At 35.6% G+C, this 16,186-nt stretch overlaps 1 protein-coding gene across 1 annotated transcript in view; it reads right to left on the reverse strand.

The window, feature by feature from the left end:
- VEPH1 (ventricular zone expressed PH domain containing 1) overlaps positions 1–16,186 on the reverse strand; it is a 187,565-nt gene that overhangs the window by 40,766 nt on the left and 130,613 nt on the right. Inside the window, exons 10-11 of the mRNA XM_054579995.1 lie at positions 9,057–9,196; positions 6,137–6,271 (exon numbers count right to left, since the gene is read on the reverse strand). Coding sequence (XP_054435970.1) covers positions 6,137–6,271; positions 9,057–9,196 — 275 coding nt within the window. The remainder of the gene's footprint in view (positions 1–6,136; positions 6,272–9,056; positions 9,197–16,186) is intronic.

Consider the following 16,186-nt stretch of genomic DNA (forward strand, 5'->3'; position numbering starts at 1 on the left):
TTATTTGTCTGACAATGAGTATTCCTACCTATGAGGAGGGTTTATCTTTCCATTAGTTCAGGTTTTTAAAAAACATGTTCTTATTAATATTTAAAAAATTTTCGTCATCAAGGAGTTCCTTGTCTTATATTATTCCTGGATCCTTTATCAATTTTGTTGCTGTTACAAGTGATATGTTATTTTTTGCATTTTTTAATAGTTATTATTCATGTTTAGGTTTATTATTGATTTTGTATATTGATCTTATGTTAATTAACTTCACAGATAACCCTTATGATTTCTAAAGCTTAGATTCTTTTGAATTTTATATACAATGTCTGTAAATAATTTCTCTTTTTCTGCATCTCTCTCTCATTTTTCCTCTTTTAATTCTTATATCTCTTATTTGCTTTTTTTCCCTTTGCACATTGAGTACTATAGTAAAATTTTAAATATAGGAGCACTAGCTTGTCTAATTTCTAATTATAGACGATGTTTTTACAATTTTTATATGTACAAAATTAGCTCTAGGATTTGGTATCTAGTTTTATTCTTCCAGTTTTAAAAAATTTACTTATTTGAAATTTTATATTTTTATTGTGAGAGCCCTTTTTATTTAATCTTTATTGTATTTTTTCCATTACCATTTAGTCCCCTTATACCCCTCATCCCCCAGCACTCACCGCGCTGCTGTCCATGGGAAGAATACAAGATCTACTTTCCTAACAAATTTCCAAGTGTACAATATATTATTATTGAGTATAGGTATAATGTGGTACAGCAGATCTCTAGAGCTAATTCATCTGACTTCAATAGTCTTTTTTAAAGGACTTAATTTGTTTTATATGTATTTAATTATATATTATACCGTAACATATTATATGCATATATTTGTGTCACTTTCTGGACTACATAGTCTATTCCATTTATCTGTATGTTAATTCTTGCCTTAAAAGAAGAATGATGTAATGATTATAGCTTTTTATAGTATGTATTAAAAATTAGGAAAGTTCTCTTTTATTTTTTTCTCTCAAAAATTTAAAAACTAGTCTTACCTGTTTATCCTTTTCCTATATTTTACCATCATTTCATAAAGTATCAAAAAGCATTCTGCTAGAATTTAAATTGGAGTTTAGTTAACCTGTTAATTAACTTAGAAAATATTAACATCTTTGTAATGTTCGTTATTCCCAACCAGGAACCTGGTATGTCACTGTGTTTATTCAAGTCTTATTTCTCTCCATTGCTCTGTGACTTTGAGAAAATTAATTAATCTCTTTTTTACTTAGTTTACTCATTTGTAGAATGGGAATAACAATGCTATCTATCTCAAGGGGATGTTGTTAGAATTAGGTGAAATAATTAATAATAAGTACACACAACAGTGATTGGCATATTCTAAATGCCCGGTAAAAGTTAACTATTAAAGTGATGATTAATATTATTAATTGTAATAGTTTTTTGATTCTCATATTGTCTGAGAGTAATGTTGATTTTATTTCTTTCAAGTAGTATACTCTTTACTTCTGTCTTGTATTCTATTTATTCAACATATTATTATTATTTTTTTAATGCCTACTATGAGCCAGGCATGTTCTTTAACTACCCAATATGCTGTACAAATAAGACAGACAAGGTTCCTGCTCTCATGGAGCTTATATTCTCATGTCGGCTGATGTTTTTGAACAATACTAAATAAAAGAGGGTATTCTGGTTTTATTTTTGTTTGTAATAATAATCTTCAGTAGTTCACCCCTAAGTATAATTTTTCTTATGTTATAAGACAAGTATTTATCACGCTAAGAAATATCTAGTTATTAACAGTGCTCCTCCATTTTATTCAGTCAACACATGTCACCAAGTGCCTATCATATGCTAGGTGACGCTCTGAGTGCTGGGCGTACAATGATAAACATATGCCCTCATGGAAAAGCAGTCTAATTAGAGAGACGCACATTAATAAGATTTTTATACAAACTGTGTGATTATTAAAAACAGGTGTTGAATTTTATAAAATTTTATTTAAATATCTATAGATGATAATATTTTATTATTTAAACTATTAAACTGATGCATTATATTAAACTTTTCTTAATTTTATAACATAAAAATATTATAGCATTACAGTATAATAAGGATTTTCACGATTATACTCCTGTGTGAGCTTGACAAATAGTTTGCAAATAATAATTTGAATTTTATGCAGAAAATTCTTGTTTGACATTTGGAGAATATTTTCTGATAATGTTGGTCTGATCAAGTTAGAAAAGTACAATTATTTGAGAGACTGTTCTTGAGGTTCATCTTTCTACCTCTGCTCTGAGTCTCTCTTAATGCACCTGAAACAGATTTGAATTTGTGTTCTTTTTTGGGGGTGGGAAGGAGAGGGACAGGGGAAAATAGAGAGAGAGAGATGCTGGCTAGGAATCAGTATATTAGCTAACATTTATTGAGAGATCACAGTGATGGCAACTGTTCTGAGAGCTCTCTATGTATTAACTCACTCAGTCCTCAAACAGCTGTATGAGGTAGGCAGTAACACTGTCATTTTTGTAAGAGGCAAAGAAATGGAGGCACAGAGCCAAAGGCTTCAGAACTGGACAGTGGCCAAGTCAGGTTTTAAACCCAGGTAATCTGGCTTCAGAGCCAACATCCTTAACTACTCTGGTAGGTGTATGAGTCAAGATAGGTAGGTTATGGTACCATAACTAACATCAAAACTTAGTCTTTAACAAAACAAAAGATTGTTTCTTTCCCATGCAAAGTGTGTGGTGGGATTGGGTAGCTCTCCACAGAGCCAGTTCTCTGTATGGTGGCTTGGAATTCCAAGTGTGTCTTCAGTTCTGCGTTCATCTTCTGGCAACTCAACACCAACATTTGTATCTACGATCACCAGGTGGGGGAAGAGGGAGAACTTGGAGAATCACACACTGGCTTAAGCTTCTGCCTGGAATGACCCATCACTTTTCATAGTTTATTGGCTGGAGCAAGTCACATGAGCCAACCCTTACTTCCAGAGGTAGGAAAATGTAATCTTATGTGCCCAGGGTAGAGAAGAACAAGTTATATTGTTGACAGCCCTTATGTCACCATGATATGAGCTTGTACAGTAGCCCTGCTATTGACTGGCTATGTGACCTTCAATAGGTCCCTGTGCTTCCAATTTTAACGTCTAGAAAAAAACAAGATTACTTTATTTATTCAATTGGTACCCATTATATATTGAGCACTTACCATGGGCCAGGCACCATGGGACCCTGGAAAAGCAATAGTAAACATGGTGCAATCGCTGCACTCAAGCCATCTGCAAGTTAATAAATATCATACTGTTGATTTTCAGTTCTAAAATGCCAGAATTTTATTAAAATGCAACAGTAATAAGAAGCCTTCTAGCATTATATTCTAGAGACTCAGCCATTTTCTCAGGAGTTTCCCCCTTTCTGAATCAATTTAGCTACAGTGTCAACTCCGTCACACCAGCAGATACACGAATGCTCATCATTTTCAGTCCCTAGTATATGTATACACTGTACGGATTGTAAAAACTAAAGCAGCCTTTGGACTACTCTCACAGCAATTTTGAATTTAGTGGGCAGAACACTTCATAAAAAATAGAAGCAAGTCAGTTTGATTGAGAAATACCCAGGCAGAGAACTTGCCAAACATTGTACATTCCAGATAGTAAAGACTTGTTTCTATTACTTATGAATAAACCAAATTATAAAACTTAAAAAAATTTGAAAACATTTTGCTTTACAGTTAAGTTTTCCCGAGAGGACTATTTTTTTTTGGTATAAAATAGAAGAAATAAGAATAAGTATACTTGTGAGCATGCACAAAACTGGTTTGCCAAGTTTTTAAAAATCTCTTAGGACTTGAAGTAGCCTGCCAAATTTTAACTTACTAGTTGCCTCCAGTCAAAATACAGCTACAATGAAAAATCTATAGGAATTTGAGGAATTGTATCTGAACATGATGCATCAGTTTAAAATTTGAATAAAATATACAAAGAATTCCATTCTACTTTTCATTGGTGCAATTGTGGTATTTCCTTCAGTCTTTAATACCGCATTTCCAGTTCTTAAACCAAAAATAGTGATGCAATAGTTGGATGTGTCTTACTCTAAATAAACTTCTGGTTAATCACACCCATTTCTCATCCTTTTACAAGCCTTCAGCACATCAGAGATACTAAGTTAGTTTTGCAATATAACAGTTTTTGACTAATTTGCTACTCATTTGTACTTTGAACTTACTTAATATTGGTATGTTTTTTTCCCCTTCTCAATAGTAAAACAAGGACCAGACCATGATCATATACTCTCATAACCATGTTCATATACTCTCATTACCTCTGGTTTGCTCAGTAAGCATACAATGCTTATATCTGGGTTTTCTTGAAGGCAAATTAAGAATGAACAAGATCTTTGAGTATGGCAAGGGCTTAGAGGAGCTGGTTTTATTTACTGAAGAGAGATCAATAACCATTCTTTATATTCATTATACATATTCTGTTCTCCCTGAGTAATCCAATCTACTGTCATGAAGTCAAGTGCTATCTTTTGTCTTCCAAATCCACATCTCCAGTCCTGGTCTCCCAGAGGTCCATTTCGCCACCATCACCCTCTGGTTATCTACACAAACAACTCATACTCAAAAAATGTGAACAAGAATGCTTTATCTTCTTTCCCCAGAGCAGCTTCTTTTGCTGCGGTCTCTTTTCCAGGATGGCCCAATCACCCATTTAGCCATGAAGCACCTGAGTCATCCTCGGTTTTTCATCTTCCTTATCCGGCACCAAGTCCTGTTGATTCTACTTCTTTAATAATTCTTGAATCCATCCTCTTCCTACAATGTCCAGCTTTGATTCAGGTTTTCATTTCCTACCTGCTTACAGTAACAGCTTCCTAAGTAGCTTTCCTGTCTCCAGCCAGGTTTCTTCCCATCTTTTCTCTCCATACCCAGACCTGTGACTTTCCTCACATGCAAATCTGACCACTTCAGTGTACAACCACTTCCAATTTCACTCTATTGACTGGATGGGTGTAGTTCCACATTCTTGTCCTTTCCAAGTTTGGGGGGCCTTCACGGAGGTCTCAGACCACTGTGTCCTGAGAGCTATGCCCATTTTCACTCTCCTAAAATGCTCTGTGCCTCAAATCATCCTTGCCCGCCTCAGTAGAGCCCTTTCTCCGATCATGCTCGCCCTCTTCCTGCTCATGGTCATTTGTTTTGCTTTGTGGTGATAGCAGAGGACAAGGGGATGCGAGGAAGTGGGGCGGGGGCGAAGAAATGAAAAGCACTGAAAAATCTGGAGCCCAGTTCCCTGATGCTCTTTCCCTTTCAGTCCACGGTCTTCTTTGGTAAAATGTTTTTTACTGCATACTGTGTGCATAGTTTTTGAGTGGCTTTGAGTGGGCTGTATTACGGCAGAACGCGAGCCTCAAACAGCAGTATTAAAGTTTAGCTAAGCTACTCCATTTTGTTTGACCGAAGAGCCCAGGGGGGCCTTGAACTGACACTAGCCCCCTAATGCAAGTGCGTGTCCTGGACAACAGCCTGCACAGTCCCAGGCAAATGTAATGACTTCCCCAACAGCCCCATGATCAAGTTTTTTCCTTGCTTCCCAGGGCCTTCACCTTGGGTGCTCCTTTGAGACTTTTGTGGGACTTACCAAAACTCCATTCTTTTCTGTTTGAATTGACCAATCTGGCCTTAGCTTGGGAACCCCACAGACTCTCCACAAACTCAAATAAAGGCATGTGCCCCAGGTCCTGATCCCTCTCTGTGTCTGCACCTTCCCCTAACCTCTTCACAGGGCCTCTCAAGGCCTGCTGTGTACTTCCTCCAGGACCTGTGAGTAATAAACTTATCTATTTCAATTTTTCTTGTGGTCTTTTGTTGAACGGGGCTCACCATCTGGCACTCTGTGCGCCACTTAACAAATCATGATTTAGCAAAGTCACAATAGGCGATGACCCTGTCTATTGATCTCACTCTAACCTGAGTCCACTGTATGACTTAAGAAGGGTTTTTTTCTAATAATAAAAAGAGTAAAAGAAAGAAGGAAAAAAATGATCTGTTGAAAAAAGGCAAACTTTCAAGATAATCTTGAATTTTAGTTTAAAATAACATATCCTGGGAAAGAGGCATTTACCTTCTGCTGCGGAAATGTGGACTCCATCATGGCTGTTTCAAAGCTGTGAGCACCGTCTGCCTGGGTTTTCTCCCACAGAGATCTGAGAAATTGCACAGAACGACTCTGTATGGACAGGGGCTCCGGAAATAGGCTCTGAAAGGACATTAATGAGAAAAACATGTTATCTCTTGTCACAACAACATTGTTTGATTGACTACAATGCACTATTTGGGCTTGGTTTGAACTTTTACATGGTTTAAATTTAAATAAAACAACAAAGAAATCTATCTTGAAGATCAAACATATGATACATTTTAGGTTTTTCCTTTATTAACAGAAAAATTAAAATTCTTAAATAGGATTTTGAAGCCAGTTGATACTGGTCTCTATAAATATGCCTAACCTTTGTAACATAGTATTTACTTCTATCATTTCCCAAGCATGTTACCTAATTGGAAAATAATTAATATAAATATTCATATTTATTGTTTGAAGCTTTGAGAACTAAGGTACAAAATTAAATCTAAAACACAAATATCAGAGTAGGTCATAAGAATAGAAATTAAATAACTGAGTGTTCATTTTGCACATACTCAAACATGAACAGTGTGAGTGGATATGTGGGAAAGAGAAACACTTTTAATCCTTAAATATATAATGAGTGAATATTCCTAGAGCTTTAAGATATTCTAAGTCTTATATTAAAGATTGTTAATGTAAAGAAAAGCACATTGATATATATTTCATTCAAGCTAATGAAAATAACATTTTCAACTAAAGATTTGTGTTTGTATGTTTTCTAATCAATTATGTGTTTAATAGTCATTTATGTATTTGATGTTATACCTATAAATACGAGAAGCATTTGAAGGGATCAATTTTATAAAAGCACAGAACATACACAAAGGGCATAAAATACTATTTATATACATATAGAACCATATATATTATATTTTAGGTTGAGGTATGATAAAATAATGATACTGGCTTATAAAATCCTATTTTCTATGACCATGACATCTAAGCATTCACTTATGAGACTCTCTTGGTAGTTTGTATATGAAAAGTTTGTATTTAGTAAATAAAACTTAAAGTTTTTCCAAAAATATGTCATTATTATCATTAAGAGGAGCGGTTTCTCGTACAGAGTGAGGAAAGGTTAAGAATTTTATACTCTGAGTAAGTGGCCTGTAGATTAAAATAGGCTCAATGTCAGTAACGGTTAAATTGATTATGCAACCATAATGTAGATACATCTTGGAATGTATTGATCATTATCAGAAAACTTACACAGCACATGATTTTTTTTTTTTAATTTAAAGAAAAGCAGAGCCTGATTTTATTAATCACCAATCCAAAGGAACATTTAGTTTCCTTTGAAATGAGTGAATTTGAAAGCTCCATGAATGTGTTAAATTGACAGAGAGGAGAAAAAGCCTGGCCCAGCATACAAGGTTGGGTTTGTAATTATCAAGTCAAAGATTTGATTTTTATTCAAATCTTTTATTGATAGTGTGAAGTCAAGGCTTATCCAGACCACCCAATATCAAAGGTGTGGAAAAAGAAAAGAACCATTACAGTAAAATAAGCAAAGAAGAAAAGCAGTATAAACATGTTTTTGGTGATTTTGCTTAGAGAAAGATAAAGAACCAGACTAAGTCAATAAAATAAGATAAAGGGGCAAAAATAAAAGCAAGTTTCCTTGGTTTGTTTTCAGAATACTGACAACTGTTAAGAACAAAGCCAAAGATCAAACCAAATACAAAATCACTGATGAAAACTATTTGAAAACTGTAAGTAAAGAAAACTAAGGTCATTCTTTTATGAAATGGAAGAAAAATCAATGCTGTTTTTTTTCTTTTGTATTCCAACACAATTTGATTCACATCAAAATGTGAGTTGTTCTTTCTAAGATATTAGTAAGTCTTATAGAAAAAGATGGTGGTCTTAAGTCATGTCTAATCTGTCTCTTTTCTTACTTACTATAGTTTCACATTATGATATATTCACCTGCCTTTATTTATAATAAATATAACTATCTGGTTGGTGACTTTTGTAGGAGCTATTTTAGAAATATTTTATTAATAGAAGTAAATAAACTATTTTAGCACTTCCTAGTTTTTAAACATCTTAAAACACCTGAATTCTGTTTTTCCCCCTTTCTTCCCTGCACGTGCCTGCATCCACTCATTATATTTATTCTTTTAACACATGTGCAACAATGAAAAGACCACCGTATCGGAGTCAGTTGGTTTGAATTCTGCCCTTCAATTTTCTTATCTGTAAAAATGATGTCTAAGATCTCTTCTATTACTAACACTTCATAATCTATATTCAAATTTTATGTGAAAATCTAATGCATTCCAAATAAGAATCTCTTTTGATGCTAAAACATTTGCATCAAATTTTTAAATTTAATCTTTATTGTATTTTCCCCCATTACCATTTAGACCCCTTATGCCTGCTAACTCCCCAGCAATCTGCATCAAATTTTTTACTGTTAAGTTGAAAGTTCTTCATCATGTAATTTTGCCTTTATATATATATTTTGTGGAAAAAGTAGCAATTGTAGCATATAAAAATGTTAAAAAGGATGTGTGGACATACAAATTAATTGGATATTGGAAGGCTATAAGTAAAGGCTAGCTCTACATAATCAAAGTTATTCCCCCAAATAAATACTTTTGTTATTTGTTGAGCAAGAAGTATTTTCTCTTTCATTCTCCTTTTTAAATAGATATTAATAGAGTTGGCCTTCTGATTAGTAAGTTGGGGCTTTTTATAAGGAAAGTATCCTAAAATATAAAAAATCCTTATTAAATAAAATTAGTGATGAAATGTGTGTACATTGTTGTTAACTACATATCAACTTTGGTCAAAGAATAATTCATTAAAAATGCTTATAAACTCATACCCCATGAACTTAAATTATACACACCTGCTGAAATAGAAACATGATCTGGATCCATGGCTGAGGTTCTTGGCTGATGAGAATAAAACTGGATTTACTGTACAGGCAGTAATGACCCTTCAGAGAGCAGGTGAAGAACAACTTGGCTACACAACTTCTAACAGAATCTAGAAACAAATACACATACCGTTGAACATTTGATTCTTCTCCAAGTTACACTTTATACTTCAATACACAAACACCTTTAGAAATACATTATTCAGTTTTCACCCTGTCAACTAATAACTCCCAACAGTTGTGTATTTGGGAGTGGTTTCATTTCATGGAATGTAGATTTAAATTCTTTTTTAAAAGTTGTAGTTTATCCATCTTTTTGTTGTAATTAACGATGCATGAGGAATCTCCCAGCAAACTCACATGGAAGAGAGAAATCTCTCTCCATTCAAGAGAGAAATACTGTGTCATCTCCTTCTGGTTGAGTATGTGGAAATGATAATCTGGGAAGAACAAGCAAGTGGGCAGAGGAAATTCAGGCATTTTTCAGATGGTGGGTAGGGTAGTGTGTCATGAACCAGGGTCACTGTTCAGTTGGTTGTGCAGGGGCCACATGGACAGCTTCTAGAATAACTCTGGCCTGAGATGTGGCTTTCTGTGGACTGGCCTGTTCTGATTCAAAAAGGTCATTTCATCTTGAAGAGCTTCTACAGGGAAGCTTAACGAGATCATCCTTTAGGGACAAGAAAGTGGGGGAGGATGCTGGGAACGAAGTAGAACAGAAGCAGTGAGAAGCTCTATGTAGGAGGAGCAGTTTAATCTTTACAATCCTATGGTATGGGCATTGCGATTTCTATTTTTAAAGATGAGGGAACTTAGCTCATTTGAAGGTCAGCTTAGCAAACCACTCTGACTGCCTTGTTCAGCACTATGACCTTGGTATGTGATACACAATACATGCTCCACAGAGAATATCAGGACAGATGAATGATGCTCAGAGATCCAGGAAAAATTGCTGAAGACTGCCTAATCTGTGGCAGAAGCAGGATTGGAACTCAGCCGAACTGATGCCATGTTGGAATGCTTTAGGCACTACCATACTGGAGATGTTAGAATCTGTAGTCATATTAACATTTCATGTGGTATTTCTTATTTCAGAATTAATCTGACATTTTACATGAAACATTTGGAATATTAATCAATTCAGCATGTCCTACTATTAAAAATGGAAATGGATTACAGTTTATTAAAAGTATGTGGGGACCCTAAGAAGGTGAAAGAGTCAGTCACTGACTGCATATTAGGGGTCAGGTGTAAAGGCATAACAGGTGTTTCAGGAAGAGTTTGGAAGCTTTCAAGTAGAGTGGCTAATGAAATCTTACTAATATTAAGAGCATTTTGTGATTCTGACACACTGGTATGCAAGACAACTAGTTTTCATGAATGTTTTGGGGAATTAAAATGTGTTGAGTTGCGCATTTGATATCCTTGTTTAAAATAAGAAATTATTCCTGCATTCTGGGGGTGAATGGATCATGAAATACAAAGAGAGTTTGAAGGTTCAGTGGAAAAGACAAGGAAACCTGACTCTGAGGAAAAAAGAAAGAAAGAAAGAAAGAAAGAATGAAAGAAAGAAAGAAAGAAAGAAAGAAAGAAAGAAAAGAAAAGTCAAGATGGCAAAGGAGTGAATGGAAGTCAAACTGACTTCCTCCAATGACAAATCTGGAATTACAACTAAATTGTGGAGAAATCATCTGGAACAAACAACTGAACAATAGCAAGAGAGAAGCCTTATAACCTCGAACAGACAGAAGAATCAGCTTTAGCACAACCTAACTGGTAAAGAGTATGGTACAGACTTGAGAAGGCTGACAGGGTACCCACGGGTGGAAGCACCAGAAGGATATTGAAACAGCCGGCTGGATCCCCCTGAGAAGAGTGAGGTCTAAACCATAAGTGGGGATCTCCAGCCTACAGAACCAGAGCCAAAAAAGTACACAGATAACAGCCAGCTGTGAAAAGCTTCAGGGTTGCTCTCTGCCACAGACAGGTGGCTGGAGACACAAAGAGCTGTTTAAAGGGTCAACGCATAAATTTTTATTTGAAGCCACTTACCCTGGTCTCTGGTGAAGGCAGGGACAGAGTGGGCTAGAGACGACTGTGGGGAGACTGGGGAAGAAGGCTTTGGGAAGAGAAATGAGAGAATAGCCGGCGGGATCCCAGTGCTGACTCATCTCCCATGCGGCAGCAGCCATCTTGCTCAGGCAAACCACTCCCCCAAGAGGCAGCAGCGTGAGAGGACACACTAGCCCCGCCCCCAGGAGGGACTCTGCCCAGCCTTGTGATGTCTAAGCCTGACTGTTGAATGTAGAGTGACTGGATTAACATCTGAAGGAGACAGCCACAGAAAGTAGATTCCTGGAAGTCTCAAACAGAGTGCCTTATGTCAGACATCTGCATCAACATCTGACATCATCATAGGCAGACCCAGAAAGAAAAAATAGCGGTCTCCTACCATAGAAGTTTGCACCACAAAGTCAGGAAATCAAGACAGATCAATCAAAGAAGCAGAAGCAAAAAAGAAGAGTCTCACAAATAACGGGAAGACAAAGAAATACCCCCCAAGCAAAGGAAAGGAGGAATCTTCAGAAAAAGAACTAAATGAAGTAGAGGCAAGTAAACTATCAGATATTGAGTTCAAAACAATGGTTCTAACGAAGCTCAATGAGCTCAGTGAGCTCAGAGAGAATTACAAAAACTACAGGGAAACTACAAGGGATTTCCTGCAAACTATATCAGTGTGAAAAAGGACATAGGAACTATCAATAAGAGACGAGAGGAAACGAAGAATACAATTTCTGAATTGAAGAACACAGTAGAAGGAATCAAAAGCAGGCTAGATGAAGCAGGGCATCGAATCAGCAAGCTGGAGGACAAGGTAGAATAAAGCTCCCAGAAAGAGCAAGAAAATGAAAAAAGGCTCAAAAAGAATGAAGAGGCATTTAGGGAAATGCAGGACAACCTGAAATATAATAATATCTGTATAATAGGGATACCAAAAGGAGAAGAAGAGGAGGAAGGGATAGAGAACCTCTTTGAAAAAGTAATGATGGAAAACTTCCCTAATTGGAGGAGAAAAAAAGTCACACAGGCCCAGGAAGCACAGAGGGTCCCATTCAAGAGGAACCCAATGAGGCCCACTCCAAGACACATCATAATTAAAATGGCAAATATCAAAGACAAACAGAGAATCCTAAAGGCAGCAAGGGAGAAATAGGTTATAACATAAAAGGGAGCCCCGGTACGGCTAGCAGCTGACTTCTCAACAGAAATACTACAAACCAGAAGGGAATGGCAAGAAATATTCCAAGTCATGAAAAGCAAAGGCCTGCAACCAAGACTGCTCTACTCAGCAAAGCTCTCAATTAAAATGGAAGGTGAAATACGGAGTATCCCAGACAAAAGAAGGCTAAAAGAATACACCTCCACCAAACCAGCACTGCAAGAGATGCTAAAGGGACTGCTTTAAGAAGAAGAAAAAGTCTATGAATACTCAGTTCTTCTCACAGTCACCCATATTTTTAATACTTATTAATATGATTGTGACAATGATGTGTTATTTTAATTGTTCCTTTATTATTTGTTGAAACTAAACCTGCTTTTGTATATTTATTGCCTATTTCTATTATTTTTAAAGAGCTTTAAGTGACTTTTTTGTATCTTTATCCATTTTTAATTGTTTTTGTAGAACTTTTTCCCCTAAAAAAACCGATTAACCTTTTTTCAGATGTGTTGCAAATACTTTCTTATTCTATTTCTTGTCCTTTCACTTTTTTATGTGTATATTACTGTATAGTCTTAAGTGTTTAATATAGTCATGTTGTCAATATTTTACTTTTTAGCTTCTGGGTTTGAATATTTTACTTCAGGGTAAGAAAAATATTATTTTGTATTTTCTGCTAAAACTCCTTAGGTTTTACATATCGATTTTTAATACAGCTGAATATTTTTTGTTTAATGTGTGAAATAGGGCTCTATATTTGTTTTATTTCAAGTAATAGTGCTCCATACACCTTATTTGTTGAATAAGCCTTATTTTCCCCACTGATATAAAATATCAATTTAATCATATATTACACTGTTATACAGATATATACATTTGTTTCTAAAATGCTCATTTTATTTCATTGATATATGTAGTTATTTCTGTGCTGGTGTCATGTTGTTTTAATTTCTGAGACTTTATAATGGTTTTAAATTTTTAAATATTTTATAATAGATTTTGACATATAAAAAATCAATCAATCAATCTGCATTTAAAAAAAAAGAAAGAAAGAAGGAACTCCTACTTTTTACAACAATATGGATAGAACTGGAGAATATTATGCTGAGCGAAATAAGCCAGTAGTTGAAAGACAAATACCATATGATCTTACCTATAAGTGGCATCTATTCAATAAAATAAGCTCATGAACAAAATAAACCACAGGCATGGAAACATGGAATAGACTGAAAGTGACCAGAGGGTATGCGGGAGGAAGACAATGGTGGAAAGAAGGGGAAGGGACGAGACAAAGACCATGTATGAATGACCCATGGACATGGACAACAGTGTGGGGACTGCCTGTGGGAGTGGGGGGTAGAGGTGGGACAGGTGGAGCGGGGGTAAAGGGGGAAAAATTGAAACAACTGTAGTAAAATAAACATGATTTTAAAAAAATGCAGAAAGAAAGAAAGAAAGAAAGACTTCAGAATAGAATGCAGCACAATATCGGCTTAAAAGTGCCCTATCAGAATTTCTTTGACAACGGTAATGAAAAATATACTTTTGCACTGGTGCTCTGAAAAATAGAATTTAAATTATTCTATACTAGAGAAATAAGAAACCAAGTATATTGTAAGAGCAACACAGAAATGGTATTTGAAATAAACCTAATGTATGTAGACATTGAGATAGCAATATGTTTTGTTTTAATAGAAAGTTTCAAAGCAGTCAAAGTTCTTTTCTAAGAACCCAATGCAGCATTGTATCAGTTGCAAGTTGGACTTCAGGCCTCTGCCATGAAAAAAATGTTTTTGTCTATTTCCTTTGCTAAATTCTTACTGATCATTCATGTTTTCTTTTGAAAATGAACATTGCTTAGATTTATTTACTCACCCTGAGTCTACCAGTTTTCTATACACGAACCTCAGGGGTCCCAGATCACTTTAAATGGCCTAGCTGGTAGAGGAGAGACCTTTAACTTAGAAGCATATACATTGGCTGGAAAAATAAATCATTTCTGTGATAGAAGGTTTCTGTTAATACTTTTAGTAAAGCTGACCTGTATCAATATTTTTCTTCTCATTTTTTTCCCGCAGAGCTTTCCTGGCTCGAAAAGTTTTCCCCATGGTATTAACATTTAGTTGTTAATTTTTCTCTGTAATTCTATCCCTCCTGTTCATTCAATGGTACTGAATAGAAAGCACACAATAAATTGTCGTTGAATAAATGAATGAGTGTCAGAAACTGTGTGAGAGCAAGGGGGGCCGTGATGTCGAGCCTACTTGTAAGAAGCTTACAACTCAATAGGAGAAATGCCTATAGATAACATTGTTTATAAACATCTAGAAATAACATTTATAAAAAATTGTTTTAAGTCCATGAGCTGCACTACAGTGACTCCTCAGGGAAATGAGCAGCTTGTTCTCATTGGGGAGGAGATATTTGAGGGGAACCCTAAAAGATAATCATGATTTTGAACTTAAACGTGTGAGGAAGACAAGCATTTCAAATGTAGGGAACACCCTAAAAAATCACACAAGGCATGAGTTTTCAAGGTAATCCCAGGTAGTAAACCTAGTACATATAGGTCATTAAGAGTTGGTTTACTAATACAATTGATACCCAAAGGGTCTTTTTTTTTCTAGACTTATGATAAGTGAGAGAAGATCAGATGGAAGAACCATCATTAACAGTATCTATATAAAACTGTTTTAAGTCTGTGACATAATGGCGTTTTCGGAGGAAAACCGCAGAGGTAAGAGTACATTTGATTAACATGGCCTATGACTATTGATGTTGACCTTGATCACCTGGCTGAGGTAGTGTTTATCAGTTTCTCCACTGTAAAGTTACTCTTTTCCCTCTACTTTGCACAATGTACTCTTTGACAGGAAGTCACTGTGCACAGCCTGCACTTAAGGAGCGGAGAATTTACTTTACCGCTTTGAGGGCAGAATGACTACATAGATTATGTGGAATTCTTCTGCACAGATTTGCCTCTTCCTCCTCCAGTTATTTCATTCAAATTACTTAGTCCAATTATTCTATCAGTATGCGCTTATGGATATTTATTCCAAAATTCAATACTCTTTCACTTATTTATTTTTTGCCTGGATTGTTCTGGCTTTGGCCAGTAGCGTTCTTTCAGTTGGCTCCTGTGTCCATTTGATGTGATCTCATCATTGTGTGTGTGGGTTTTGCTTTTTTTTTGAGTACTTACTTTTTTTCTGGAATTAAAACAATCCTGGCTCATCTTGTATGTTTCCTGCCTCTGTTTTAGAATCATCTGTTTTTCTGAGGTGTTCTGGTTCCTTTTATTAGAGAATGGTATTGGAGACCAAGATCTGGGTGCTCAGTATGCTTGTTGCTGCTGGAGTGTCATTGCTCCTTGGCCCTCTCAGCTAACAGAGCAAGGAAATCATATGTGTATACTAATACTTATATGGACACATGTCAAATTTTTCTATATGCAACTATTTGTATCTATATTAAGCTAAACATAAGTTCATACTGATGACTTCAATTCTCATTCTTTACCATGTGGATAGTTTTAGCCTTGCTTATCCATAACTCCTACATCAACAGTGAGAGGCTCCCATTCCATTAGTGTTTTTATCTCTGTGCACTGTAGAAGGCAGAGTTTCTCTTTCTCTGTCCCCCTCCTACCTTCCCTTTCTGTCTCCTTCTCTTCCCTCTCTCCCTGCTCTCTTGCCTCTCTCTCTTTCTTAAAAATCTTTGTGTATTTAGCATCTACCATAGTGGTACTTGGCATAGAGAGACTTCTTTCAAAACATAATAATAAAATTTTATTACACACTCTTTCTGGTTCCTACTGGAGTAACAAAGATAAAAACAGTACGATATTCTCATGAACATGAGATATAATAATATAGTATTA

This window comes from Pteronotus mesoamericanus, unplaced genomic scaffold, assembly GCF_021234165.1.
Source record: "Pteronotus mesoamericanus isolate MK-2021 breed Mesoamerican mustached bat unplaced genomic scaffold, CSHL_Meso_final contig_116, whole genome shotgun sequence".
Classification (NCBI taxonomy): domain Eukaryota; kingdom Metazoa; phylum Chordata; class Mammalia; order Chiroptera; family Mormoopidae; genus Pteronotus; species Pteronotus mesoamericanus.